Source organism: Gopherus flavomarginatus, chromosome 2, assembly GCF_025201925.1.
Source record: "Gopherus flavomarginatus isolate rGopFla2 chromosome 2, rGopFla2.mat.asm, whole genome shotgun sequence".
Classification (NCBI taxonomy): Eukaryota; Metazoa; Chordata; order Testudines; family Testudinidae; genus Gopherus; species Gopherus flavomarginatus.
This window is the reverse complement of record NC_066618.1, coordinates 187,841,508-187,868,194: the sequence shown is the minus strand read 5'-3', so window position 1 is coordinate 187,868,194 and position 26,687 is coordinate 187,841,508. Positions and strand designations below refer to the sequence as shown.

Here is a 26,687-nt window from a genome sequence, read left to right as displayed (position 1 = left end):
ACTAATATAGAACAGGAACCAAAAAGTGGATCTGATTTCTAAGACCCTGAAATCTGTTACTTTATCTCATGATGCAGGTCCCTGGAGACCCACCATAACACCCTTGGGGATGGTGATCCACTGTTTGAGAAACTCTACCACTTGCAGAATACAGAGAGCCCCATGAGGCAGCTACATGTCAGAAATTTGTGAAACTTTTGAGGTGCAGCAATTACCAAGGCAAATTTGGCCATCGTTATATTCAGGTACTTCTCTAGTCTAGGATCTTATTATAATGATTCTCAAAAAAACTCTTATATTTTAAGAGTCCATCTTATCTTGATTTGCTAGATGTGGATTTGCCAAGGCTTTTTTCTTCAGACAAAAATATTTATAATAGTTTCCCTAAAGTGTTTAGTCCTGTCATATCAGACTTTCCATTGAAGAAATGTATTCAGAAAAGAATGCTTGTAGCTTTTAGCCACACAAAACAATACTGTGGTTTTTTGTCCCTATTAAAAACATGTGTTACATGTGTACTCACAATTATGTAAGTCCCAGACTATCAAAGAGGAGAATCAGTCGACTCATGGATTACTAAATTTACACATAAATCCTATATTAAAATAATGTCATGAGTTTGGCTTAAACTGGCAAAATCCAGAAAATATGGCTGAAGTTCTGGGCCAGACTCTGCTCTCAGTTACATCAATATAAATCCAGAGTTATTCCTCTGAAACCAATGGAGTTACAGTATTTCAGATTTATACCATAGTAAGTGCAAGCAGAATTTGTCTGACTACCCTTAGCTTACTTCACTAAATCTAAGTACTGCAAGGGCCATCAAACAATGGATAACTTTACATAATATATTAAAAGCAAAATCTTAGGTATAGTAAAAAAAGGTAAATTAAGGATACTGTTTTGGCTTCTTTGCTGAATTTTCTGGATTTTGTTGGTTTAAGCCAAACCATTAAAATTATTTTAATATGTGAGTGAACACAGATCCATTGGGAAATTGCATTAACTAAAAATAAAAGACTCAGATTAAAATTTATGTGACAGACCATGACGTTACTAAAGAAACATGTACACTCTATCATATCTAGGTATTATATATATACTGTATGACTTTAGACAATCTTAGCAAGAATTTATTATTCAGAATGTTGACATCTGTCACCATCTATTTTTTATGTATTTCTGAATGCACATGAAGAGTGGAGTCCTGCAAAATCATTGGAACTAGTCATAGCAATAAACTCTTTACCTGAGTAGGCATGTGGCAGTTCTCCAAAAAGGGCCATATTTTTGGAGTTTAATGTATGCATCTTACACACATCTATATCATAGATCATTTGAAATCTTATTTTACGTATGCTTAGATGAGGTATGAGATGGAGCTGTCAAATGGTGCTGTAAGCCTGTAGAAGTGAAACAATGGAACCCAAAATGAGAAAATGCCAATCTTTGCACAGTTCCAGAAATACTGAAACATGACTATGACTAGAGTTTAAGTTCATTTCAATACTTTAATATGGTGTTTAACTATATATTAAAAAAATTGATTGGATTTGCATGGGCAGGTATTTTTTTCAGGAATGATTAAGCTTTTTAGCATGTGGCAAAAATGGTACATATCAACATTTTGCAAAATACTACCATTAAATGTTTTCACGTCGCATTTTCTTAAATGTTAAAGTATCTCACAAGTGATAACAATAGTTTTCTACATTTTCAACTGAAATTTGCTGATCAGATCAGGCTCACACTGAAGGTTGTGCACCAGCAGCAGAGATTGCATGCCCATAGTTTATACTGCATAGTGGGTAGATATAAATGTACGTAAATTCTTAATGTAATGCTTCTCCATTTGAGAGCTTTTGTACATACACTGTTTTCATTTGTAATTGCCTATGCATGCAGTACTAGCCTTTGAAATATTCTAGAAACTAGTTTTTTAATTCAGTGACACTTATGCACAAGTCAGTATTAGTATTAGAGATGGGAATACACAGCTTCATATTATGAATATGAAAAAAGCCAAGAGAGAAAGCAGTGGCCTAACAAAAAGTAGCAAAGACAAAGTCAACAAGCAATTCCTTGCCTGCACACTGAAAAGGGATGAGGAGCACGTTACAGATCTCATCAACAATATGAAAAACCCAGAGGCAAATTAAGATTTATTGGGGTCCAGGCATAAAGAACTTTTGGGTCCCCCCTCCCCACACTTCTACGTAGGTTCTGGCAGTCATGCAAGAGCCCCCAGATTGGCCAGGGCCTCTAGGCATGGCCCATGGGTCCGTGCATTAACCCGCCACAGGACAAACCCAGACCCTGAATCACACCCAGAGGTACTTGTCAACATGTCTACTGGACTGCATGTAACATAAGATGTACAAAAGTGTGCAGTGAAAATAGCAAATGTTGGTGAAGAGCAAATGGAGAGATTTGTGAGTGGTGCACTTGATTCTGATAGGACATGCAGCTTCTTCAGCCCAGTTAAGAAATCTGGTCTAAAAACATTTGTCAACATGGCCAAGAAGACCAAATTTAAGTCTGACAAGGGAAGGACAATCACAGCAGCTATCACTCCAGAAACTGTTTTCCTTTGCAAGATGCAGAAATGATGTTTCAGTGATAACTGTTATTAGTCACCCAACAGGACCTGTGCCTATGTCCCTCCTTCCATGCTGATGGAACAATGAGAGGAACAGACAAAGCTGAATTAGGGCATCAGCTGGAAGCTCAAGATGAAAGAATCCATGAGCTAAGAGTATGTAACAAAGAAACTACAGTGTACATCATTCAGAAGTGCCATGATGATGGCTGGAAACAAATTCCACACATTTGAATTTGGCTGCTAAGTACTTGAGGCAGGTCCTAAAGGATATCACAAAGCTCGTTCTGTAACTGAAGTCTTTGACAGATATGACAACAGTTACTCAGTGAAAACTGAAGAAAGACAGGATCTAAGGTTGGATGGAAGAAATGTCAGGTGATTGGTGGACACCCTGTGTTTCCATGGGAAAAGTTTCTAAACTTGACATCCAATAAGCAGTCAACTGTAAAATTCTTCCATGAATATATGGTTCAAAATGCATCTGAGAGTGTGGGAGCACTCCCAACATAAACACTCCTTCTTGCTGGAGGCTTTTCTAATGGTGAAGTAGCAAAGTCCATCACCAGTAGAGATGCTGAAGAAGCCCAAGACTTGTACAGTACTCATGAGAAAGTTGATATAAGTATGCTTCTGCATGCTGGATGTGCCAGTATGGCTTTTGGGGCTCTTGGTGTCAAAGGAACCATAGTAATTAGGTAGGGTGACCAGATGACCTGATTTTATAGGGACAGTCCTGATATTCAGGGCTTTGTCTTATACAAGCGCCTATTACACCCCACCCTTGTCCCAATGTTTCACACTTGCTATCTGGTCACGCTATAATTAGATCACCTTAGACAGATGGTTTGGTCCTTGCTGTTTACTATTTTTCACATATGGAACAGGCACCATTACCAGCACAACTGACAAGCACTGCTTCATACCTGTGCATGCAATTTGTGATGCACTCACTCCTGACTACTATAACATACTTCCTGCTGTTCACGCATTAACAGCATTTGACTCTGTGTCATCCCTATTTGGTACCGGGAAAAAAATGTGTTTAACGTTGTTACAATGAAGGGAACTTACCTCTTTAGAGATCTTGCCAAATTGGGAGAGGGAAACTGACAAACTGCAATTTCTCCAGCAAGGAAGTTGGTAGCAGTGCTGTATGCCCAGAATGAGAAAAGAAAGGAGCCCCACAGAGACCTGTATTGCTTGCATCTCAATCTAACTATCAAAAAGGACAAGACAGTGGCCAAACACCCACCGTGTGAGGACAGTTTCGAAGAGCATGTCAAACAAATATCTTGGCAAACAAAGATTTGGATGTTCTTGCCATAGGTAAGCCAGATATTGGATCACCATTGCAACTTGGATGGAAAAAATATGGATGATGAGCTACTTCCCATATTCTTCAAGGGCCCAATGGCCTCTCTGAGCCTCTACAAGACCTTTTTTGTGCCTCTCCAAGTAGGGATCACTGCACAAGCAACTGTTGCTGTAGTCAGTTCTCTGCACAGAACTCTGTACATGCCAAGGCGATGAAGACTGTGGTAACCCATGCACTCTTGACACAGATCGTAGTGAGGAACTAGATGATAATGATGTTGACTAGCAATGTTGCCAGCACTAATACATTCAATGATACCAATACAAATGTATTATTTAATTTTGTTTTAGCCTTTAGATTGTTGTGATATTTTAGAGTCACAACAAAATCCAATTTTATGTCTTGAAATAATATATAGTCATTAAACTAACAGAAATGAATGCAAATATTTCAAAGTGGTCATTTTTAACATGTTGACGGTTTCATTATTTATCCCGTTTCCATGATAGCAGCACCATTTAACAACTCCACAGTCATCCTAAAATAGACATAATAAGCTTTCAAATTATATATGGTGTATATGTGTAGAGAGGATACATTAAGCAGACCAAAACAGTGGTATCTGCTGCTCGCTCCAGATAGGAAGCATTTGCAAGATTAGGTCCTAACTTGGCACTGCACATGCAGTAACAAAAGCAAACTGAAAAGGCAGGGAGTGCATATGCAAAACACATGTAAAATATCTGTCATTTATATTTTTAAATATGTGTTTCAAAATGTAAGTGGACTTTTAATCAAACTTTTAAACTGAACTTAAAATGTAAAATTTAAATATTTTATTATAAATATGTAAAATAAAATTCCCAACTGAATATAATCTCCAAATCAGTATACTGATTTAAAAAAGAACGAGCCTATAGATGTATTCATAAGATAAATAAGGAAAATCCATCTTTTATTTGCAAAATTCCTAGAGTAGGAGGAAGCTGTGCAAAGATCCCCAAGCTGCAGACCATAGTAAAGGCACATATTTTGCAAATAATTATGCAAACCACGGAAAAATCGGGGGGAGGGTGGGAGGTATGTTCCTTAAATAGGAAATCATTGTTTACTTACAAGCCAGGGGAAAGTTGTTTGTTTGTTGGGGGGAAGAAGGAAGAGAGAAATGTCCCTGGCTTGCTACCTACCTTCAACCAATTCATGAGAAAATCCTGGCTTGACGCTGTGTGTGTGCTGAGTAGCAGCCCATGGTCTATAATGGAAACGCTGACACCACAGGCGCAAGCGTTTGTGGGCGCAGCTGCAGCACTGAGCCAGTGGTGTAACAGTAACAAGCCTCTGCACCCCTCCGCCACACGAACTCGCTTCGCCACAAGTATGAATGCAATGTCTTCCGATGGCGTGTGAAGCTGACATGCTGCAAAAGGGAGCTTTACAGACGTGGGGGGGTTCATACTACAGCAGCTCTCGAAAAGCCCGTTTAAAGGTCTAGATTAGAACGAAATACGCAGCTGCATAGGGATAACCCCAGTTAGTTTCTTACCTTTCTTCCTCTGCCCCAGCAGTTAGGGGATGGCATGAAGTTTTAAGCTTTGAGGCGTTTCTTCCTTAACCCAGTTCCTGTTATCTTGCAATTTCAATAGTTTCTTGGTGCGTAACAACAGCGAGGGAACTGACAACAACTTCAGGTCATAAAAGAAAAACCTCTCTCTTGCAGATACCCTTCCCTCTCTCTCCCCTTCCTCACTCCTGTACTCTGTTCACTTCTTTCTCTCCTCTGTCATTACCTAACTCAGCTCCCTCTCTTCTCCTCTCCTGAGGAGGATGTTAGCAGCAAGTTCAGGATCTCAGTTGACAAGAGCTGCGGTGGGCGGCTGCAGGACCACCTCTGCGTACCTACAATCTCTCCAGCTTGGACTAAAGTTGTGCCCTGAGCAAGTCTGGGGAAGGGACACACAACCGCCAAGGTCTGCTCATTGCAATTCATACATGCGGTGTTTGTCTGAAAGCACCGCCTCCTCCTCCTCCTTCTCGTCTTACAAAGGCAAAATTCATTTTTTACATTTCATGAGTACAGTATAGAAACCAGGCTGGGGTCAGTGTCTGAGGATTCCACAGCTACTGAATGTTTGAGGGGGAGCAGAAAGAAGGAGGCTCACTCTGAAAAGAAAAGCCTTTTGTGTTCTGGAGAATGTCAGCTTAAATCATGTATTGTCAGCAAACCATTTATTATTGTCCCTGTTATTAATCATACCTTAGATTATAAATGCTAAAGACTTGTTAAAATCCAGATTGTTATTCTTTACACTGTTGACTTCATGTATGTCTTTCATTTTGGACAATGAAAATCAATTTGGTTAATTTCACTTTGAATTACAGCTGGTGTAATGATTCTCAGCACTGAATTGTTTGATTGCAATAATAATAATGGAAACTTTTCTATTGATGTTAGGTTCAGTAAAACCTTTTTTTTTTTAATTATAATTATGTAAGAAAATCTAAAGGCCTAGTATCTGTGAATAAAGATTTGCAGAATCAGGGCAAATACCCCTAAATGAAGGGGCAAATGTAAATTGACGGTGTCCCTTTATCTTAAATACAGGTTACATAATGTTTGCACAAGTGACTCACACATACAAACACACTATTCATTACAAAAACTATGCCAAAGGTGACAAGGGGCTAGCAATTGGTTGAATGCTCATCCTGGGCAGCATTCTGCTCCTACCATAGTTGCATTAACCAAACCTCATTGTTTGCAATGATGTTGCACCAATGCATGAGAACAGAATTTGATCCCTTGTGTTGAACGATGCAGATCTAGAAACCAATTTCTCAGCCATTTCCACATCACCCAGATCTATGCAGCAAACAAAGAGGGATTCAGAATAATTTCCACTGCTCTGCATTTCTTAAGAGAGCTGTACTGAAATCTGTGTGCAGACTTCGACAGTAGATTTAGCTCTAAATATCAGACCTGTTGAAAAACACTTCCTTGTGCTTTCCCTGAATACACAGTTTCAGAGTTTTTACTTTAATTTGTGTACATTTTGAAATACAAACTCTGCAGTAATCTCCAAACTTCAGAGTATATGATTGAATTTCACTTTATCCTACAAGAGCCAATGACATTATATATAGCCATTTTCTGGTACCACCCAAGCACAGATAGCTCAGGTTACCAGAATTAGTGTTGTCATTCATTTTCAGTGTATGTATCATATCATCTAACAAAAGGTTTGTAGCATCTACTGAGAAAATATCCAGTTCAATTTCAATTTTGATTCATTATCTATATCTGGGGTTTCTTACAGCTTTAGGATCTAGTTTGATTTTTGCATGTGCTTATCTTGAAATGTGGTACATATCTATGTTTTGTCCTTTGCAGTAGGAGGAGCAACTGCAGCTGGAACCACTTGCATCAGTTTACGTTTTACTACTTATTTCATGTGAATGATAATACCTAAATACACATGAACAGTTTGACTGCAAATATACAATGGATGTAGGAGAAAAACACAGCACATTCTCAGGACATTGTTAGAGTCCAGGAGAATCTCATGAGGAAACACTTCACAAATCAATTATTCTTGACAATCAAAACAAGTTTAAATTATCCTTTATAAGCCTACAGTCAGCAGTTGTGCTATTAGATTAGGCAATTATTGATTAATTGTGATATACTGCCTAGTGTTTCAATTATTTTCTATTTTCTACTGTTTTGAAAATTATTTGTGTTAAGTCAACCAATTATCTCTTTCATGTTTAGATTTCTATTTTGGCAACAATTATGTGACATTTAGGTTAAAAAGCTATATAAAGCTTCTAATGTTAATAATAATTCTTAGCATTTATATGAGTCTTTAAATTTTTTCAGTGCTTAACAACACTTTACAAACATTAACTAATTAATTATCTTAACACCTCTGTGAGGTAAATGAACAAGTATTTGTATTCCTGTTTTACGGATGGGAAAACTGATGGAGGGGAGATTAAGTGACTCATACAAGGACATGAAGGGGATCAGTGTCAGATTAAGGAGTAAAAATATTTATTGTATGTATATTATTAAAAAGAAATATCACACCGGCCACTGCAGCAGGTTTTCACTCTATACATAAATCTCTCAGTAGGAACTGATGGGTACTTAGTGTTTTGAAAATCTGGCCATTTATTCTAGTATGTAAATATGGATTTAGGAGCTTAACTTTGAGCAGGCAGTTTTTATAATCAAGGCCAAATATTTTTCCTAGACTATTTCACAACATTCCCATCTACCTCTTACGCACAAAATAAAATAAATAAGTGGTATTGATTTACTGTATTTCAAACAGTTATAGCAACATAACCTGTATAACAGTTATGTTAGTAGTTTACGTAGCAGTTATGTTATAACCTGTATAACAATTAAGTGATATTTAAATTTCATGTCACAAGTAATGGTGCTGGTAAACAACTCAAGAGAAGTACCACCCTCTGGGATGAATTGCATGTACTGATTCACACCAGGTTCAAGAGGCCCATCTGACGAAATTAATAAGCATTAACACAATTAATACAAACAAGAGGAAGTACTTTTTTGCCAAGCCAACCGGTGGAACTCATTGCCAGGGGGTGTTGTGAAGGCCACAAGTATAACTGGGTTCAAAAAAGAGCTAGGTAAGTTCATGGAGGATAGGTCCATCAATGACTGTTAGCCAAGATGGCCAGGGATGCAACCTTATGCTTGGGGCGACCATAAACCTCTGACTGCCAGAAGGGGAAGACATTGGTGGATCACTCCCACTGCCCTAGTCAAGTGAGTTGAATAATTACATGTGTGTTTACAGCACTAGAGCCTAAATTGTCACACTCCTGAAGCACCTCCCTTAGAAGTCCTCCATCTTACTTCAGATCAAGTCCAAACCTGCGCATCCTACAATAAATCGAAAGTGTTACATTAGCTTCAACCATCTCTCCCTACCATTTGTGTGGTCTGTGGCTTAATAAAGAGGCACTTCTGTCCTTCATTTCTTATAGAAATGTTAGGCTATAAGGGACCTTGAGCAGTCATGAAGTACTGCCCCCTCCACTGAGGCAGGACCAAGCAAACCCAGACCATCCTTGACAGGTGTCCAACCTATTCTTAAAAACCTCCAGCGATGGGGATTCCACAGTCTCCCTTGGAACTTCAGTACTACCGTTTGTCTCTCCCCTGGAGGCTGATGCAGCATGGAACTCACTCAGAATAAGCCTCTACATAGCTGCAACCTTAGCATTTGGTAAAACTACTAGACAAGATAAAGACTCATTTGCAGTAAATTGAAGAAATTCTCACTGAAGCAAAAATGCACAGCATATCTCCACCACAACATGGCCCTCTCTGGAGACATATGGCCAAGAGCAGATTGCAAAGTGCTCAATCATTCTGGATTGTTTGTGCAAGAAGATACTAGGGATATGTCTACACTACGAGATTATTCCGATTTTACAGAAACCGGTTTTGTAAAACAGATTGTATAAAGTCGAGTGCATGCGGCCACTCAAAGCACAATAATTCAGTGGTGTGCGTCCATGTACCAAGGCTAGCGTCGATTTCTGGAGCATTGCACTGTGGATAGCTATCCCGTAGCTATCCCATAGTTCCCGCAGTCTCCCCCGCCCATTGGAATTCTGGGTTGAGATCCTAATGCATGATGGGGCAAAAACAGGGTTGCAGGTGATTCTGGGTAAATGTCGTCACTCAATCCTTCCTCCATGAAAGCAACGGCAGACAATCATTTTGCACCCTTTTACCCTGGATTGCCCTGGCAGACGCCATAGCATGGCAACCATGGAGCCTGTTTTGCCTTTTGTCACTATCACCATATGTGTACTGGATCCTGCTGACAGAGGTGGTACTGCAGTGCTACACAGCAGCATTCATTTGCCTTTGCAAGGTAGCAGAGACGGTTACCATCCCTATTGCACCGTCTGCCATTGTAAATTGGCACTGAGATGATGGTTATCAGTCATTTTGCACCGTTTGCAATTGGAAATTGGTGATGACGGTTATCAATCCTTTTGTACTTTCTGCTGCTGTCATGGGTGCTCCTGGCTGGCCTCGCTGAGGTCGGCCGGGGGCGCACGGACAAAAATGAGAGTGACTCCCTGAGTGATTCCCTTCTTTATGTTTTGTCTAAAAATAGTCAGTCCTGCCTAGAATATGGGGCAAGTGTACTAGAGAGCCAGAGAGCACAGCTGCTCCAGGTCAGAACCCCAGAGATCCCACAGAAATGATGAGCTGCATGCCATTCTAGGGGGTGCCCCTGCAACAACCCCACCTGTTGCTTCTCTCCTCCCCCAACCATCCTGGGCTACCATGGCAGTGTCCTAGCATTTGTGTGATGAAGTAATAAATAATGCAAGAATAAGAAACAGTGAGTTTTTAGTGAGATAAAATGAGGGGGAGGCAGCCTCCAACTGCTATGATAGTCCAGGCAGGATATTAAAGGGTGAGGGGGAGAGAAGCGCAGCCTCCCACTGTTATGATAGTCCAAGGACTACAGAATCTTCTTTAGACATGAAAGCGGGGGGGCTGATGGAGCTAAGGCTCCAGCTGCTATGATGAAGACAGTTACCCAGCTTTTTGTACCATCTGCTGGGAATGACCAGGAGTCATTCCCATTTTTACCCAGGCGCCCCCGGCCGACCTCACCGAGGCCAGCCAGGAGCACTCACGGGCTGGTGATGACAATGACTACCAGTCATTTTGCACCATCTGCCACCGGGAAGGGGATGCTGGTGTTCAGTGCTGCAACACCCCGTCTACCAGCAGCATGCAGTAGACATAGGGTGACATTGAAAAAAGGCGAGAAATGATTTTTTTCCCTTTTCTTTCGGGGGGGGAGAAGGGTGTAAATTGATGACATACACCCTGAAACGCCCAGGAAAATGGTTTTGACCCTTCAGGCATTGAGAGCTCAGCCAAGAATGCAAATGCTTTTCGGAGACTGCAGGAATTGTGGGATAGCTCGAGTCCTCTGTATCCCCTCCCTCCCTCCATGAGCGTCCATTTGATTCTTTGGCTTTCTGTTACGCTTGTCACACAGCACTGTGTTGAGTCCCTGCTGTGGGCCCTGTCTATCGTAGCCTGGAGATTTTTTCAAACGCTTTATCATTTTGTCTTCTGTAACGGAGCTGTGATAGAACAGATTTGTCTCCCCATACAGCGATCAGATCCAGTATCGCCTGTACAGTCCATGCGGGTGCTCTTTTTGGATTTGAGACTGCATGGCCACCCGCGCTGATCAGAGCTCCACGCTGGGTAAACAGGAAACGAAATTCAAAAGTTTGCGGGGCTTTTCCTGTCTACCTGGCCAGTGCATCTGAGTTCAGATTGCTGTCCAGAGTGGTCACAATGGTGCACTGTGGGATACCACCCAGAGGCCAATACCGTCGAATTGCAGCCACACTAACCCTAATCCGACATGGCAATACCGATTTCAGCGCTACTCCCCTCGTCGGGAAGGAGTACAGAAATCGTTTAAAGAGCCCTTTATATCGATATAAAGGGCTTTGTTGTGTGCATGGGTGCATGGTCAATTCGGTTTAATGCTGCTAAATTTGGTTTAAACGCGTAGTGTAGACCAGGCCAAACTTCCTTTGAGAATGGAGATCTAAGAGGAATGTATGATGAAATCAAGAAAGCAATAGGTCCTTCAGCTGAGAAGACTGCCCGACTCAAATTTCTTAACGGAGACATCATTAATTGAAGCAAACAGATGCAACACTAGGTGGAACACTATCATTTTAACTCTATGCACATGAAACCACTGTTTCTAAAGTAGCACTATATGTGTTTCCAAGGCTCTAGAGGCAATCACTTCCCTAGCACCAGGATTTGCTATAGGAAAAGATGGAATTCCCTCTGGAGTACTGAAACAAGGAGGACAATTGTAACTAACCATCTGCACAATATCTTGCTTGCCTGCTGCAGGGATGGAGGGGTACCACAAGACATGAAGGATGCGAACATCATAACATTACATTAAAAACAAAGGAGATCAGAGTGATTGCAACAACTACAGAGGAATCTCTTTCAGTGTAATTGGCAAGTAATTTGTATGGGTCATTCTCAGAAGACTGTATATCCAGAGTCATTATAGCTTCCATGCCAGCACATCAGCTATTGATGAAGACAACTGCAAGAAAAGCATCAAGAACAAGGCCTCTCTACATGGCCTTTATAGATCTTACAAAGGCTTTTACCTGGTCAGCGGAAAGGGCCTTTTCCAATTGCTAGAGAGCATAGGTTTCCCCCCAGTCCTCAGAATGATTCAATCCTTCTGCAATGGCATAAAGGCTACAGTCTAAAACAATGACAGTCAATCTGACAGCTTTGAAATCCACAGCAATCTCAAACAGGGATGTGTTTTGTTATAAACACGCTTCAGAATATTCTTTTTTTCTGCTGTTTCATCATGCTTTCTCACCTAGCACTCAGGGTGTACATCTCCAAATGTGATCAGATTGAACACTCTTGTTATATTTTTATTAACCATTTCACAATTTTCAATTACTGTATTATGGGTGAACAATTCACATTTTTCTCTTAAATGAGGTAATAAGCATCTGGGATTGCACAGGTATAATTGAAAACAGAATTTGTATCCCCTTTTGGCAATTTAAATAGCAGTTTAATATACATCCTTTCTTGGGATCCCATCTCTTGTACCTACTGATGGGTGAATCTTATTATTTCACAGGTTCTTCCTTCTCTAGCTGCTATGACCTTATTGTATTTTACAACTACATATTTGTTTTTCTGGTTTGATCTACTTTTATTATTGATGCTTTGGATCAGTTACATTTTTATTGCACATTTAAAAGATGGATAATTAAAATAAAAATATAAGATGGAGGCTTTTATGGTGGGCAAGTCATTTCCCTTCTTTGAACCTCACTATCTCCATAGCTGCAAAGCGCCCATCTAAAGTGACAATCATATGCTTTCCTCTGCTGTCATTTAATGCCAGCTAAAATGTCATTCTGTAACTGTGGTTTCCCCATACCCACTATCAGCTATTGCCTCACCACAGTTTCAGAGTAACTGCACCTGTATCCCCCTTCCTCTCCCCATGGTCCATTCCAGGAGTCCCCAGTTAGGTCTCAGATCTCCAGCCACCACCTGTCTCTGGGCAGGGTTTTAAGGCTTCACAGCCCCCTGCCATAAGTTTGAAATTCCCAGCAAGCCAGTCTGCCTTAAGGCTAGCACCTGAGATTTGCTTTCTCTTCAAGGGCTACGATAATGCTTAATTTGTAATGAAAGAGTTGCTGGAGCTCAAGCAATATTTTTACTTCCATAACTGGTGCAGCAAGCCCAGAGGTGTTGGGACTATGAACTGCCAAGACTAGAGGTGCCAGGGCTATAATTAGTGTGTACCAACACTTACGAGTTACCACACGGCTCTTTATCAGCAGAGTACCTTTATTCTTAGGATAAAAGCATTCAGAGAAAACATATAAACAACACAGGTCCTACACACTAACTAATAAATGTACTGTACTATAAATTGCCCATCAGTCTTATGGGTCCTAGTAGGCCAAAGTTATTCCAACTGTTCAGCAGGACTGGACGCAACGTCCTGTCCATTTCCTCACTCAAAATGAAGACTCTGTGTCTGTTTAAACTCATCCTTTTAGCACTTTCTTTGTTCCTGAGTCTCTGGAAATCCTAGTTTGAACCAGCCCAGTGGGTTCTTCTCTGGAGTTGTTTACAGTCTGAGCAACTTACCTGGATCACCTTGATATACAGACAAAACTACACAGGCTCTTTTCAGGGGGCAAGACAAAGATGCCACATTTATTATGACAACAATTTGATTTATAACCAATAACTAATATCTTAATTCTTACACACACACATTATACCTAATAATTATACACACACACACATATATTTACACATACACTCGTCCATCAGGTGTTCTGCAGCTGCTGCATAGTTACCAATTCTGAACATAGCTTGATTTTGCAGCTTGACTTCATAGCTTGTGGTGGCCAAGTGGCCAGGAAAGCCAGGCACACGGATGAGCTGGGTCTCTGTTAGGAATGCACTAATGCCCTTCCATGTTAGCAGCAGAATGTTACCCTCCAAAGTCTTCCATCTCACTCATCCTTTTTGTAGGCTTTAGTTTGAATCCTGAGTCAAGTGGTATGTCTACACTACAGGATTATTCTGATTTTACAGAAACCGGTTTTGTAAAACAGATTGTATAAGGTCGAGTGCACACGGCCACACAAAGCACAATAATTCGGCGGTGTGCGTCCATGTACCAAGGCTAGCATTGATTTCTGGAGCGTTGCACTGTGGGTAGCTATCCCATAGCTATCCCATAGTTCCCACAGTCTCCCCCGCCCATTGGAATTCTGAGTTGAGATCCCAATGCCTGATGGGGCAAAAACAGTGTCGCGGGTGATTCTGGGTAAATGTCATCACTCAATCCTTCCTTCGTGAAAGCAATGGCAGACAATCATTTTGCACCCTTTTTCCCTGGATTGCCGTGGCAGATACCATAGCATGGCAACCATGGAGCCTGTTTTGCCTTTTGTCACTGTCACCATATGTGTACTGAATGCTGCTGACAGAGGCGGTACTGCAGTGCTACACAGCAGCATTCATTTGCCTTTGCAAGGTAGCAGAGATTATTACCATCCCTATTGCACTGTCTACCATTGTAATTTGGCGATGAGATGATGATTTTCAATCATTTTGTACCGTTTGCAATTGGGAATTGGTGATGATGGTTATCAAGCGTTTTGTACCATCTGCTGCTGTCATGGGTGTTCCTGGCTGGCCTCGCTGAGGTCGGCCGGGGGTGCATGGACAAAAATGGGAATGACTCCCAGGGTCATTCTCTTTTTTATGTTTTGTCTAAAAATAGACTCAGTCCTGCCTAGAATATGGGGCAAGTGTACTAGAGAGCCAGAGAGCACAGCCGCTCCGAGTCAGAGCCACAGAGATCCCGCAGAAATGATGAGCTGCATGCCATTCTAGGGGGTGCCCCTGCAACAACCCCACTCATTGCTTCCCTCTTCCCACACCCCTCCTGGGCTACCGTGGCAGTGTCCCCCCATTTGTGTGATGAAGTAATAAAAGAATGCAGGAATAAGAAACACTGACTTTTTAGCAAGATAAAGTGAGGGGGAGGCAGCCTCCCGCTGCTATGATAGTCCAGGGAGTACAGAATCTTTTCTTTAGACACGAAAGGGGGTGAGGGGGTTGATGGAGCTAAGGCTCCAGCTGCTATGATGAGGACGGTTACACAGCATTTTGTAACGTCTACCAGAAATGACAGGGAGTCATTTCCATTTTTACCCAGGCGCCTCCGGCCGACCTCACCGAGGCCAGCCAGGAGCTCTCATGGAATGATGACGAGGACGGCTATCAGTCATTTTCTACTGTACCGTCTGCCACCAGGGAAGGGAAGGGAGAGAATGCTGCTGTTTAGCGCTGCAGCACCCCGTCTACCAGCAGCATCCAGTAGACATACGGTGACATTGAAAAGTGGCGAGAAACGATTTTTTTCCCTTTTCTTTGAGGGGAAGAGGGGGGATAAATTGACGACATATTCCCTGAACTACTGGCGACAATGTTTTTGATCCTTCAGGCATTGGGAGCTCAGCAAGAATGCAAATGTTTTTCGGAGACTGCAGGAACTGTGGGATAGCTCGAGTCCTCAGTACCCCCTCCCTCCCTCCCTCCATGAGCGTCCATTTGATTCTTTGGCTTTCCGTTACGCTTGTCATGCAGCACTGTGCTGAGTCCCTGCTGTGGCCTCTGTCTATCATAGCCTGGAGATTTTTTCAAATGCTTTGGCATTTTGTCTTGTGTAACGGAGCTCTGATAAAACAGATTTGTCTCCCCATACAGCAATCAGATCCAGTATCTCCCGTATGGTCCATGCTGGAGCTCTTTTTGGATTTGGGACTGCATGGTCACCCATGCTGATCAGAGCTCCACGCTGGGCAAACAGGAAATGAAATTCAAAAGTTCGCGGGGCTTTTCCTGTCTACCTGGCCAGTGCATCGAGTTCAGATTGCTTTCCAGAGCGGTCACAATAGTGCATTGTGGGATACCGCCTAGAGGCCAATACCATCGATTTGCAGCCACACTAACCCTAATCCGACAAGGCAATACTGATTTCAGTGCTACTCCTCTCATCAGGGAGGAGTTCAGAAACCGGTTTAAAGAGTCCTTTATATCGATATAAAAGGCCTCGTTGTGTGGATGGGTGCAGGGTTAAATCGGTTTAACGCTGCTAAATTCGGTTTAAATGTATAGTATAGACCAGGCCTATAGGTCTTGCTGTGTCACTCTGCCTCTGGGTTTGTGATTGATCACCCGTCAAATGCAGACATGACTTTCAGCCTCGGACCTGGCTTTGATCTTCCTTCTATTGTACCTTTTCTTTTTAGGGTAGACTCTTTTTACTTTGTTATGGCTCTTGTCTGCATCTTCAGCCATTGGTGTTTGAACTTTATTTCATTAGGACAGGCTGGGGCTTGAGGTTGATTCCATCAGCCATACATATCTCATTTACACATAACACATCTAAACTAAACTAATAAGATTACAGCAGGGTTTGCATAAATGAAGGTTGGAGCAAGCTTTTACAAAATGGAGTGGTTTAAAATGGGGTTTGAATTACAATATGGCAAACAGTGAACAGAAGTTACAATGTAGGCAAGTGTAATAAATGGTGAACAGAAGTTACAATACTGAGATTCTGAAACAGTGCAAGTCTCGGTGATTTAAGCAGGAACTGGATTGATAGTGAAACTTAAAAAGGGAGCTGACTGAACAGCTATGGCTCTTAACAAGCATCTTCATTGTCAATTAGCCAGTTATTGGGGTAACCAGTTTTATGAATGAATGTTGTTTCATTCATAAAACTTTACTTATGAAGTTACATTAATAAAGTGAACAATTAAAAACCATTTCATTCATCAGTTCTACAACCTGCATTGTTTTTCATTCCTGAAGAAGCTGTAGTAACCCACCTTCATGGAGAAGAACATAACCATACATAAACCATTAATAAATAACGCTGTAAGAAAACTGTGGGCCATGATTTTGTTGCAGAAACCAGAACTTTCAATATTCACTGCAAATTTTTCACAATGCCATTCAGTCAAATTTGGCCTGGCCACCCACCTGACATAATCCAGGAGGATAATGGGGCCAGGATACATGTGAGTTGGGCCCGGCCCCACAGCAGGCTTGTCCCACTTGCTGCCCTGACTCTGCACCAAATGCCACCATCTGCACTTAGCCCTGCTGGTGTTGGCCTCACCCTTTGTCCAGGTGCAATTCCATCTCCTTCAGATTGTGTGAGCTAGCCACTGAAGAGCAGTGGCTCTTGTGCAACTTTGAGGACTTCATCTTTTGCAGCTGCCTGGCTGTGCTGGTGCACAGGTTCAGGGAGGCCCTAGTGAGTGGGGCTGGGTGCAAGCTGTGGCTTATGCCTCCCATACGGGAGGGAACAGGGGAGCTCCAGCCCTCTCCAGTCTCTGAGCTGGGGCCGCCTCTAGGGTTCAGGATTGTTAGGGCCCACATTCTGCCTTGAGTGTTGAAGGTTTGGCCAGGATTATGCAGCCCCTGTGGGAGGGTAAAGGACCTGCTACCAACTTGACATCTATTCAGTTACAGAACAGAAGTTTAGGTCCTGCACCATCCCCTGCAGCCTGTCCCTCCAGCTGCCAATATGCACCTTCAACCCAAATGCAACTTTAACAGACTGGCCGCAACTTTCAGATTAACAACAATCTAACAATGTAACATGATGGCCCCCAAAGATACTATCTGTCACAACTCCTGCCTCAGTTTACCTATTCTCGTCTTCCCAATAACTGCATCCACGCTCTCATGTGAGTCAATAACACCCCTTTGGGGATCTGGTTTATTAACATAGAAATAATTTAACTTAATGCTATACATTCATGCTCCCCTAGTAATTTGGCCTCAACAGCTCATTATGATCCTGTGGGGCTCAGCAGTCTGTTTGCCCTGTTGGAGGAGGGCAATGGAAAGCCAACTTCCTTCTATCCCTTAGCAAGCACAAAGGTGAGTTTGCTTTGACACTCATTAGCACTTTACTCCTGGGGGAATTCTGCACCACTGCACATGCACACAGTTTATGCCTCCCCGCAGATTTCTTTGTTTTCTCACAGAAGAATGACTTTCTGACAGGGAAGCAAACGAAAGCCACAAAAACAGTCATGCAGCCCTCCCCAGTAGTATGTTTCAGGTGCCCAGGGCAGCTGGCAGAGAGGTAAATAACTGTGGGGTGGGAGTGGGACTGGGGAAGACATGGCTGGTGGCTCCTACCCTGCACCAGGCTCAGCTGCTAGTCCAGACTGGGCTATGGAAGACAGGACTTCCTCTTCCTCAGCATGGCATCTGGGGCAGAATAAGACCCACCTCCAGACTTCTCCCCGGGCTGTAGGAAGCTCTGCAAACTTTCCCCACCCACTGCTTCCTGCAGGGGGAGGGATCACTGTACAGGGAGCTAAGCTGTACTCAGACTTCCACTGCTGAGCCCCAACCACCTTCACCTGGACCCCCCTGTCTTATTACTGCTGCACCCAGAAGCCCCTGTGCATCCAGGTCCCTCACTGAGCTGCCCGCAGCCACATTGCCCTACACAGACCCTTCTCAATCCACAGCTGGATTCAATACCGGATTTACAATGGCGCCACTGGTGCCGGGCCCACGGTTGAAAGGGGCCCTGGCCCTCTCTTCCTTGCCCCCCGCCCTCTCCTGTGAGGTCAGAGAAGCTTGATGCTGCCGGCTGCTCCGACTCTGTGGCAGCCTCTGCTCGCAGCAGCCTGGCTTCTCCCCTGTCTCTTTCCCCAGCATGCTACGTTCCCTTCTCCCCCACTCCCTGCTGCCGATCAGCTGCTTGCTGGCAGGAGGGGAGGAGGAGGAGACAGCCTCAGCACGCTCACCGCTCTGGGGAGGAGGAGGAGGGGAAGAGGCGAGGGTGAGGCCTTTGGAAAGGGGCTGGAATTGGGGTATACCCCCTCCAGCCCCGTGTGAGCACCCCCATGACCGCAGCTCACACCTCCAGCCCCCTGCCCACCCTGACCGCTGCACCCCCTCACATACCCCCAGCCCCCTGCACCCTCCTCACATACCCCAAGCCCCGTGTCCTGACTCCTGCACCCCCTCACACACAGCCCCCTGCACCCCCTCACACACATCCAGCCCCCTGTCCTGACCCCTGCACTCCCCTTGCACCTCCCCAACTCTGACCTCTGCACCCCCCACACCTCCCCAGCCCTGACTCCTGCATCCCCCCTCATGCCCCCCCAGCCCCTGCCCTGAAACCTGCAGCCCCCCTCACACACCTCCAGCCCCCTGCCCTGACTCCTGCACCCCCCCACATCCCCACCCCCATCCTGAGAACCAAACAAGCGCTCCACACCCTAACCTTCTGCCCCAGCCAGAGCCCCCTCTCTCGCCCAAGCTACTGGCCAGACACCACACCCGAACATTTTTTTTTACAATATTTGGAAAGATCATTAAGTGGTCTGTCAAGAGCCTCCATGATTTTCAAGTGGTCTGTGGAAAAATAAGTTAGTCTACAAGAACAATTAAGGTACCTCACTTTATTTTCATTTACTTGCTATTACTTATAGGAAGAAGATGAAGAAAAAAAAGAATGAAAAACAGGGGCAGGGGGAGATAAGAGAAAATGTTCTTTTTCTTGGCTGAGTCCCAAAAATGAAGCTGAGCACAGGGCCGTGGGGCCCCACTAACTCTAAATTCACCACTGGCTGTCAAGGTCACCAGGGCTGGAGATACTGTCAGGGCCAGTGTAACCACTAGGCGAACTAGGCAACCGCCTAGGGCGCCAAGATTTGGGGGTGCCAAAAAGCGGTGACCCCAATTTTTTTTTTACACTACAGTGGAGTCACCTCTTACACAGGGGTTAGGTTCTAAATTCACTGCATAAGAGGAAAATTGCATATAGTGAAAATTATCATAAAGTACAGCATACACTAGAACAGGGGTCCTCAACCTACGGCACGCATGCCAAAGTGGCATGCAAGCCGATTTTTTTTTAATGGCATGCTGCTGGTCCCAGCTACTGCTAAGCCTGCTGCTGACCTGGGGTTCTGTTCACTCAGCCGGCAGCAGGCTGAGCAGGGCCAGAGTGGGCCGGCTCCTGCCAGCTGGAGTCCCGGCTGCCTGCCCTGCTCAGCCCACTGACGATCTGGGGTTCCGGCTGCTGCCCCTTGCCAGATAGGGTCTCGGCCACCGGCCCCGCTTAGCCTCCTGCCAGCCTTGGCGAACGACAGGAGGCTGAGCGGAGTCACCGGCTGGGACCCCGACTGGCAGCTGAGTGAACGGAATCCAGGCCGGCTGCAGGCTCAGCGGTGGCTGGGACCCGCAGCCTGCCATAAAAAAAAAAAAAATCAGCTTGCATGCCCTCCTGGGGGGGGCGGGGCGGGGCGGGGGCAAGGTGGAAGTTTCACCTAGGGTGTAAAATATCCTTGCATGGGCCCTGGATACTGTGTCAGCTGATCCCCACAGTCTCCAACCTATTTGGGAAGTACAGCACACATGGCCCTGCCCACTAGCTCCTCTCCACTCCCTAGCCCACCCACCACTTGCCCCCCCACTTTAAGGCTTAGCCCTCTTACTTTTAAAAATGATTGCTTGCCCCTCTCCCCCACTCAGGCTTTTCTGGCAGTCCTATTGCCAGGTATCCAGTTTTAGACTGGAAACTCCACTAGAAAACAGGACCCGAGTGTCCGGTTAGCAGTGTAGACATGGCCTTTATGTCTGGTTATAGGAGTAACCACATTAGCCTCCACTCCTCCCACTCCTAACTCCCACCTCAGAAGGCTAGAAGAGAACCTGTCCAGCTGCTGTGGGAGGAGGGGCAGCTCAGTGCAGAGAGAGACAACGAGAATGGGCTAGAACCAGGTAGGTACCCGCTTGTGGGCAGGGGTGGGGGGGATCCTGTTTACCCCCTCTCCAGCCCTGCTGCACTTGCAGTTTACCTGTGACCCCTCCCTTGCTCCAGAGACCAACCGTAGCTCCTGCACCACTGTGCTTTTACCCCCAGCCCCTTTTACAGTCATTCCCCGGGGGGGCCACAAATATGTTTGGCACTGGGCCCACAAAAAGTTAATCCGACCCTGCCTGGATTCCCCCCACACTAAGCCCCTCCACACTTGGATCCTGCCTTGCTGAGCCTGCCTGCCCACACCTGGTGCACCTGGCACAGAGCGGCAGGGCTCTGGGATATTTCTGGGGCAGGCCCAGTCTTTCCGCTGTGTCAGGGTTGAGTGCAACCTTTCTGCTGGGTCCATCTCCCGAGGGAGGAGCTGCACAGTGATCTCCCACCTCTGTGCAGCCACTGCTCTGTGCTCCCCAATGCCATGCTGGAGCCTCCACATTTATTTGACAAATAACGTTTGCAGAATCTTGCAGAATTTTATAATGTGGGCAGAATTTTTGATTTTTTTGGCACAGAATGCCCTCAGGAGTAGCACTTGCACTGTCCTGTCCAGGCTACTTATTCCTTCTTAAGGAGCTTGATCCTACCCCTCGCTAAAGATAGAGCCAGGTCTTTCCCTCTGGCTGCTATGGAGCACTTCTTCCCCACAGCCCTCTGGACATGAAGTAGGTGCTTTGCTCTTGCACCTTTCTCTGTCTCCCTCTTATAAGAAGGAGGAAGACAGAGAAAGGTGCAAGAGCGCAAAGCACCTACCTCATGTCCAGAGGGCTAGATGAGGTAGGTCCCACCCCCATGGTACTGCACATGTTGCCTGGTCACTTGAGCCAACAATACAGCAAGTTCAGGGAAGAAACTGGGAGATAAAATATGACTGCTTCTTGGCTCTGAGTAGCAGCACTATCCATCCCAAGGAAGCAACCATGGTGGATGGGAAACAGAACCATTGTAGGAAAAAAGGCCATCTGAAAAGGGGAAAAATAAGTAAGTGGAGGGTAAAGACAAAAGAGATTGGGAAAGAGAGAGAGGAAAGAAAACAGTTTGAAAGCTACAGATACCAGTAAAGAAAGGCTGGATTTGTGGCTAAGGTATAGGACTGTGAGCTCAGCTTCTGTTCCCCATTCTGCACTGACTAGCTGCAGGATCTTAGGAAAAGCACTACCTCTTTCTATGTCCGTGTTTATCCAGGCTTGAAAGGGGGATGAAAAGATTGCTCCACCTCAGAAGTCCTGGGATATTAGAGGGGGATGCGTGCACCCTTGATACACCCTCATTGTACTGTACACCAACATCATTCCTCCGGGGCTGCCCAGAGGATTCAGGGGGCCGGGGGAAAGCAACTTCAGGTGCCCCTTCCATAAAAAAAGTTACAATATTACAGAATACTATAGTCTCATGGGGGCCACTTGCTTCCCCCCTGTGGGCAGCCCTGCATTCCTTTCGCTAGAATCTCCACAGGCTCTACACAGTCACAGTTTCATTGCTCCCATTAAGCTAGTGACAACCCCTCCCCCTAGATGTTAAGGGTGAAGCATCGGACACCTGCTCCTGTCCCCCTCCCTCTACAGCAAGCAGCAGACGCCAGCGCGCTCTGAACGGCCATCGTCCCGCCCACCGGCGCGCGCGCTCGTCTTTGGTTCGCTTCACTCCCTCCAGCCGACGACTTGGGTTCTGGGCGCTGATTGGCTGCCGCCTTCCCGCTCCCTTCCCCCCCACCGAGAACCCGCCATTTTGAAAACCTTGTTGATTCCGGCCTCGGGGAGAGTGTGAGCGCGAGACGTGGAGCGCGCGCCTGTCCCCGCCCCCATCCCGGTAATTGTGAACTGTCGCCTCCAGCCGCCGCCCACACGGGCGAAAGGAGCCGGACCCCGCCGGGCAGCGCCGAGCCGAGGTGGGTGAATCGCGGCCCCGGCAAGGGTCCGCTGTGATCACGGGGCGCAGCCAGGGGCTCTGGGGGCGAGAGGCCTGTGGGAGCCCCGGATCCCTGGCGTGGGTGGAGTCACTCCGACTGGCCGGCCTAGCAGGGACCTAGCCCGGCCGGGCCTGCTCCCTGTGCGGGAGCCTGGGGGAGCCGAGCCGAGTCCGGCGGGCGCCGGGCCTCTCCCCCGCTGCCACCCCCGCTCCGGGTCTCTGATGGCCGGGCCTGGCCGCCCTTATTTCTCCCTGCGGCCAGTTGTGGTTCCCGCCTGAAGGGTTTCCTGCCCCCCCCCCCCCCCAGTCCTGCCCCGGTCCCCGCCCCGCTCGGGGTCGCTGCTTCCCCAGCCACAGCGCGGGGCGACCTGCGCTTCCCTGCAGCGTCCGGGCGCCTTGAGCCCTCCCGTCCTGCCCTGCGGAGCGGATGCATCCCCGTGAGCCAGGGTCATCAGTCCCGCAGAGCACACGCTGCAGCGGCCACCCCGCCTTGTCAGTGCGTGCGGGTCATTCTCCATCCCCGACACTGGTCCCTGCTCAAAGCTGAGTTAAGCAAGGTAACCTCCAGTGACTCGAGTATTGCAGAAGAGGAGGCTTGGCTACGTCTTTAAAATTGCTGCCACTTTTGAGTTGCGTGAACAAGCTGAACAGTTGAAAATGCCCCGAGGGGTGCCTCCGGGGCCGAGTTCGATTTTCTTTTCTCTTTCGAATTGGAGTAACAACACAAATGATTGAAAAGTTACTTCTCAATTTGCTCATTAAGCATCTCGTTTGGCAAACTGTGTGAAAAGTCTTCTCTCCTCCTCCGTCCCTTCGTCGGCCACAACATCTCTGAATAGCAGTGGTTCTCAACCTTTCCAGACTACTGTACTCCCAAGTTTTTCCTCACTTTAAAAGCTCAGGCACCAACTTTTCAATGTGCGGAGGGGTGCTCACTGCTCAACTCCTGGGTCTGCCACAGGCTCTGCTCTCACGCCCCTCTTTCCTGCCCCTTCCCTTGAGCTTGCTATGCCCTGGCTCCCCCCCCCCCATGCCAGGAAACAGCTGATAGGGAGGAAGGGGGAGGTGCTGATGGGCAGGGCTGCCAGTGAGTGGGAGGCTTGGGGAGCTGATAGGGGACCACAGACGTGTTACCGTAGCTCTTTGGTAATGTACATTTGTAAATTCTGGCTCCTTCTCAGGCTCGCCACTTTTGCACTAATATGTGATTGATGAGCCATAGATTTTTATGGCCAGAAGGATCAGACTAGATTATCTCATCTGATCTTTTGTATATAACACATGCAACCTAGAATTTCACCCAGTTATCGTTCCAAAAGCAGCATGTACACCTCTAAATTGTTTTTTGTTCGTTCCTTATGTGAGTGTGTACTTACTATATGACAACATAAACTTAGGTCAATATTCATGTTTAACCAAAAGCAGAAGTATATATTCCTTAGTTGAGATGTGGCATAATGAAGATTGTGGGGTTTTTTTTAAGCATTTGTATTTTCTAAGTCTTGATATTTTGTCGGCAGCTTTAAGCTATGTTAATGCAATGTTACTGCTTTCAGTAGGTATGTCTGTAGGTAGTTCAGGATGCAGACTATGAGACCTTCATGTCTGGAAGGATTTGATACATTGCCATTTCTTCTAACTAAAACTTTTTTTCTTTAAAATGAGCTGTTCTTTAGTCAAGTATTTGCAGAGTCACAAAAAATGACCAGACCTGCATTAGGAGGATGTGAAAAATTGTCCATATTCCTCTTTAGGTTACTTGAATTTGTGTTTATAGCATCAAATAGTCAGTCTAAAGTACTCAAACATCCCAGTAATGTTGTGACAGGACTTTTATCCAACAAAAATGTCTGGTAGATACATTTAGACTTGGACAAATTAGGTTTTTTTGGTAAATGTCAGTAAACCTCAGTTGCACTGTACAAACACACAGGGATGAAAAAAATATTTCTATCAATAATCATTTAAATTTACAGGTAGGCAAAGTAAGAAAAATGTTGCTTGAAAATGTACTAGAGTTTGATTTAAGGATATTTACTGTGTATATTTTGAATAATGTTGACAGTTTGTATTTTAATGGTTACAATGCTTTAACTTTTTGAATCCCTGCCATTACATAATTGTCTGACCCTCCGTAATTTGCCACAACTGAAAATATTTAAAATAAAGCTTAAAACCCAATATTACCCATCAAAATTATTTTAAAAAAATGAGTTCTGCCTTGCCTATATAGATTCAAGAATTTTTTTTTAGATGCTGTAATAAAAATGACAGTTCCCTTGTGTTCCACAGAGCCACCCACCATGTCTTCCTCAAAAGATGATACAATGTCTGCTGAACAGACAGATGAGAGAGAACCTGAAACTGAAAACAAAGTTGATGAGAGTGATGAGGAAGAGGAGGAAGAGGAGGAGGAAGAAAAAGGTAGGTAAACATGCAAAGAAAGGGCTGAATTAGGGGTTAAAGTATCAGGTTATATTCTGCAATAATTCTTTGGAGTAATCACTGTTCAAGGATGAGTGGAAATGTAACAAACTAGAATAGCTTTGGGAATGAAAAAGGGGGCATGGCTCTATGTGCAGATATTTCCTAATGTCTAACATGAAAATCTAAGTTTATTTTATTAAGCTTCCCCAGAACTTAATTTTAGGAAATAATTTCCTTTTTTAATGTGACTAACTATATGGCAATCTCCATATGAGAGGAGTCTCAGTGGACCTTGTTATTGCAATTGAAGCAAGCATCACATGGACTCTTACATTGTATCCATGTAATGGATGTTATTGTGGTGGGCAGTCCAGGGATAAGAAATTCCTGGTTCCTATGTACTTGGCAGAGGAGGAGATTACAGTTGAAGACAAAAGGAGCATGAAGGAGCCTTACAAGTAGTTTCTATTCTGGGAATCCAATGGAAGCTATAAGGAGCAGCTCACTTGAACAAAAAGTTACTTCTCTGTTGTCAAGAGAAGGCCACATTAATAGGGGACGCCTTCTTCATCTGCCGAGAAGGAAAGTTCATGTGTGTCTACCCACTATTACTGCCTATGGTATGATAGGTATTGACTAAGGCTCAATCCTAATAGTTCCACACTGCTCTGGACCAGTGTGGTACTCAACTCTGTTGTAGATGGCCAATATTGATACAGTAGGACTGGAAATCTAGTCTCAGATAATCTTTCAGAACCAAGGCACCTCACTCCATCCCAAACTGAAGAGCATTTTACCTCACTTCTTGTTTCCTGACAAGGTGGAGCTCTAAATCCTGGGGTGTGGCTGGGATACTACAACGTAATTAAAATAAGGTCTCATCAATAGGCTTGGAAAGAGATTATATTCAAACCTACTTTTATCATATCTGTATGTATAGTTCAGCTTGTGTGGCTCCAGTTAGTTGTAAATCAGTTCTGTAAAGTCTCGTGGTTACGTAAATCATAAGATGATGTTTGGGGCTCTTCTTGTTAGTTCAGACTAGCATTTTACACTAAAATTTTGTGCAATCTCTCTTTTAAGTTAATTAGGTACTTCTACTGCATGTTAGAATACTATAACTGATACCTTGAGATATGTTGAAATTCTCCCCCTTCTCTCCATATGATAGCAATGCAGTTGCAGTGTTTGTCTCACTATTTGTGAAATGTTATACTTATGGGAAACTGTCTTTTGCAGAAAAGAGTCTCATTGTTGAAGGGAAGAGAGAGAAGAAAAAAGTAGAGAGATTGACCATGCAGGTATCCTCGTTACAAAGGGAACCTTTTACAATTACACCAGGCAAGTTTGTTCACTTATTTCAGAACTATAATTGTTCTAACTAGTAGTGAATACTGAAATTTCTTAAGCTGACTAAATTATGAATCATAGATAAGATAAC

At 44.7% G+C, this 26,687-nt stretch overlaps 3 protein-coding genes across 4 annotated transcripts in view; 2 read left to right on the top strand and 1 right to left on the bottom strand.

The window, feature by feature from the left end:
* RNF144B (ring finger protein 144B) overlaps nt 1-6,132 on the bottom strand; it is a 125,753-nt gene extending 119,621 nt beyond the window's left edge. Inside the window, exon 1 of one of the 2 annotated variants that reach the window (XM_050941635.1) lies at nt 5,461-6,132. The gene's annotated coding sequence lies outside the window, so the exon portion shown is untranslated. Of the gene's footprint in view, nt 1-5,104; nt 5,176-5,460 lie in introns of those variants that run through there. The other variant, XM_050941637.1, reaches the window with a different exon arrangement.
* The window catches only part of TPMT (thiopurine S-methyltransferase), a 270,354-nt gene that overhangs the window by 149,584 nt on the left and 94,083 nt on the right, over nt 1-26,687 (top strand). The gene's annotated exons all lie outside the window — the stretch shown is intronic.
* DEK (DEK proto-oncogene) overlaps nt 22,628-26,687 on the top strand; it is a 34,459-nt gene continuing 30,399 nt past the window's right edge. Inside the window, exons 1-3 of the mRNA XM_050941681.1 lie at nt 22,628-22,819; nt 25,112-25,243; nt 26,486-26,587. Of these exons, the coding sequence (XP_050797638.1) occupies nt 25,123-25,243; nt 26,486-26,587 (223 nt within the window). The 5' untranslated portion in view covers nt 22,628-22,819; nt 25,112-25,122. The remainder of the gene's footprint in view (nt 22,820-25,111; nt 25,244-26,485; nt 26,588-26,687) is intronic.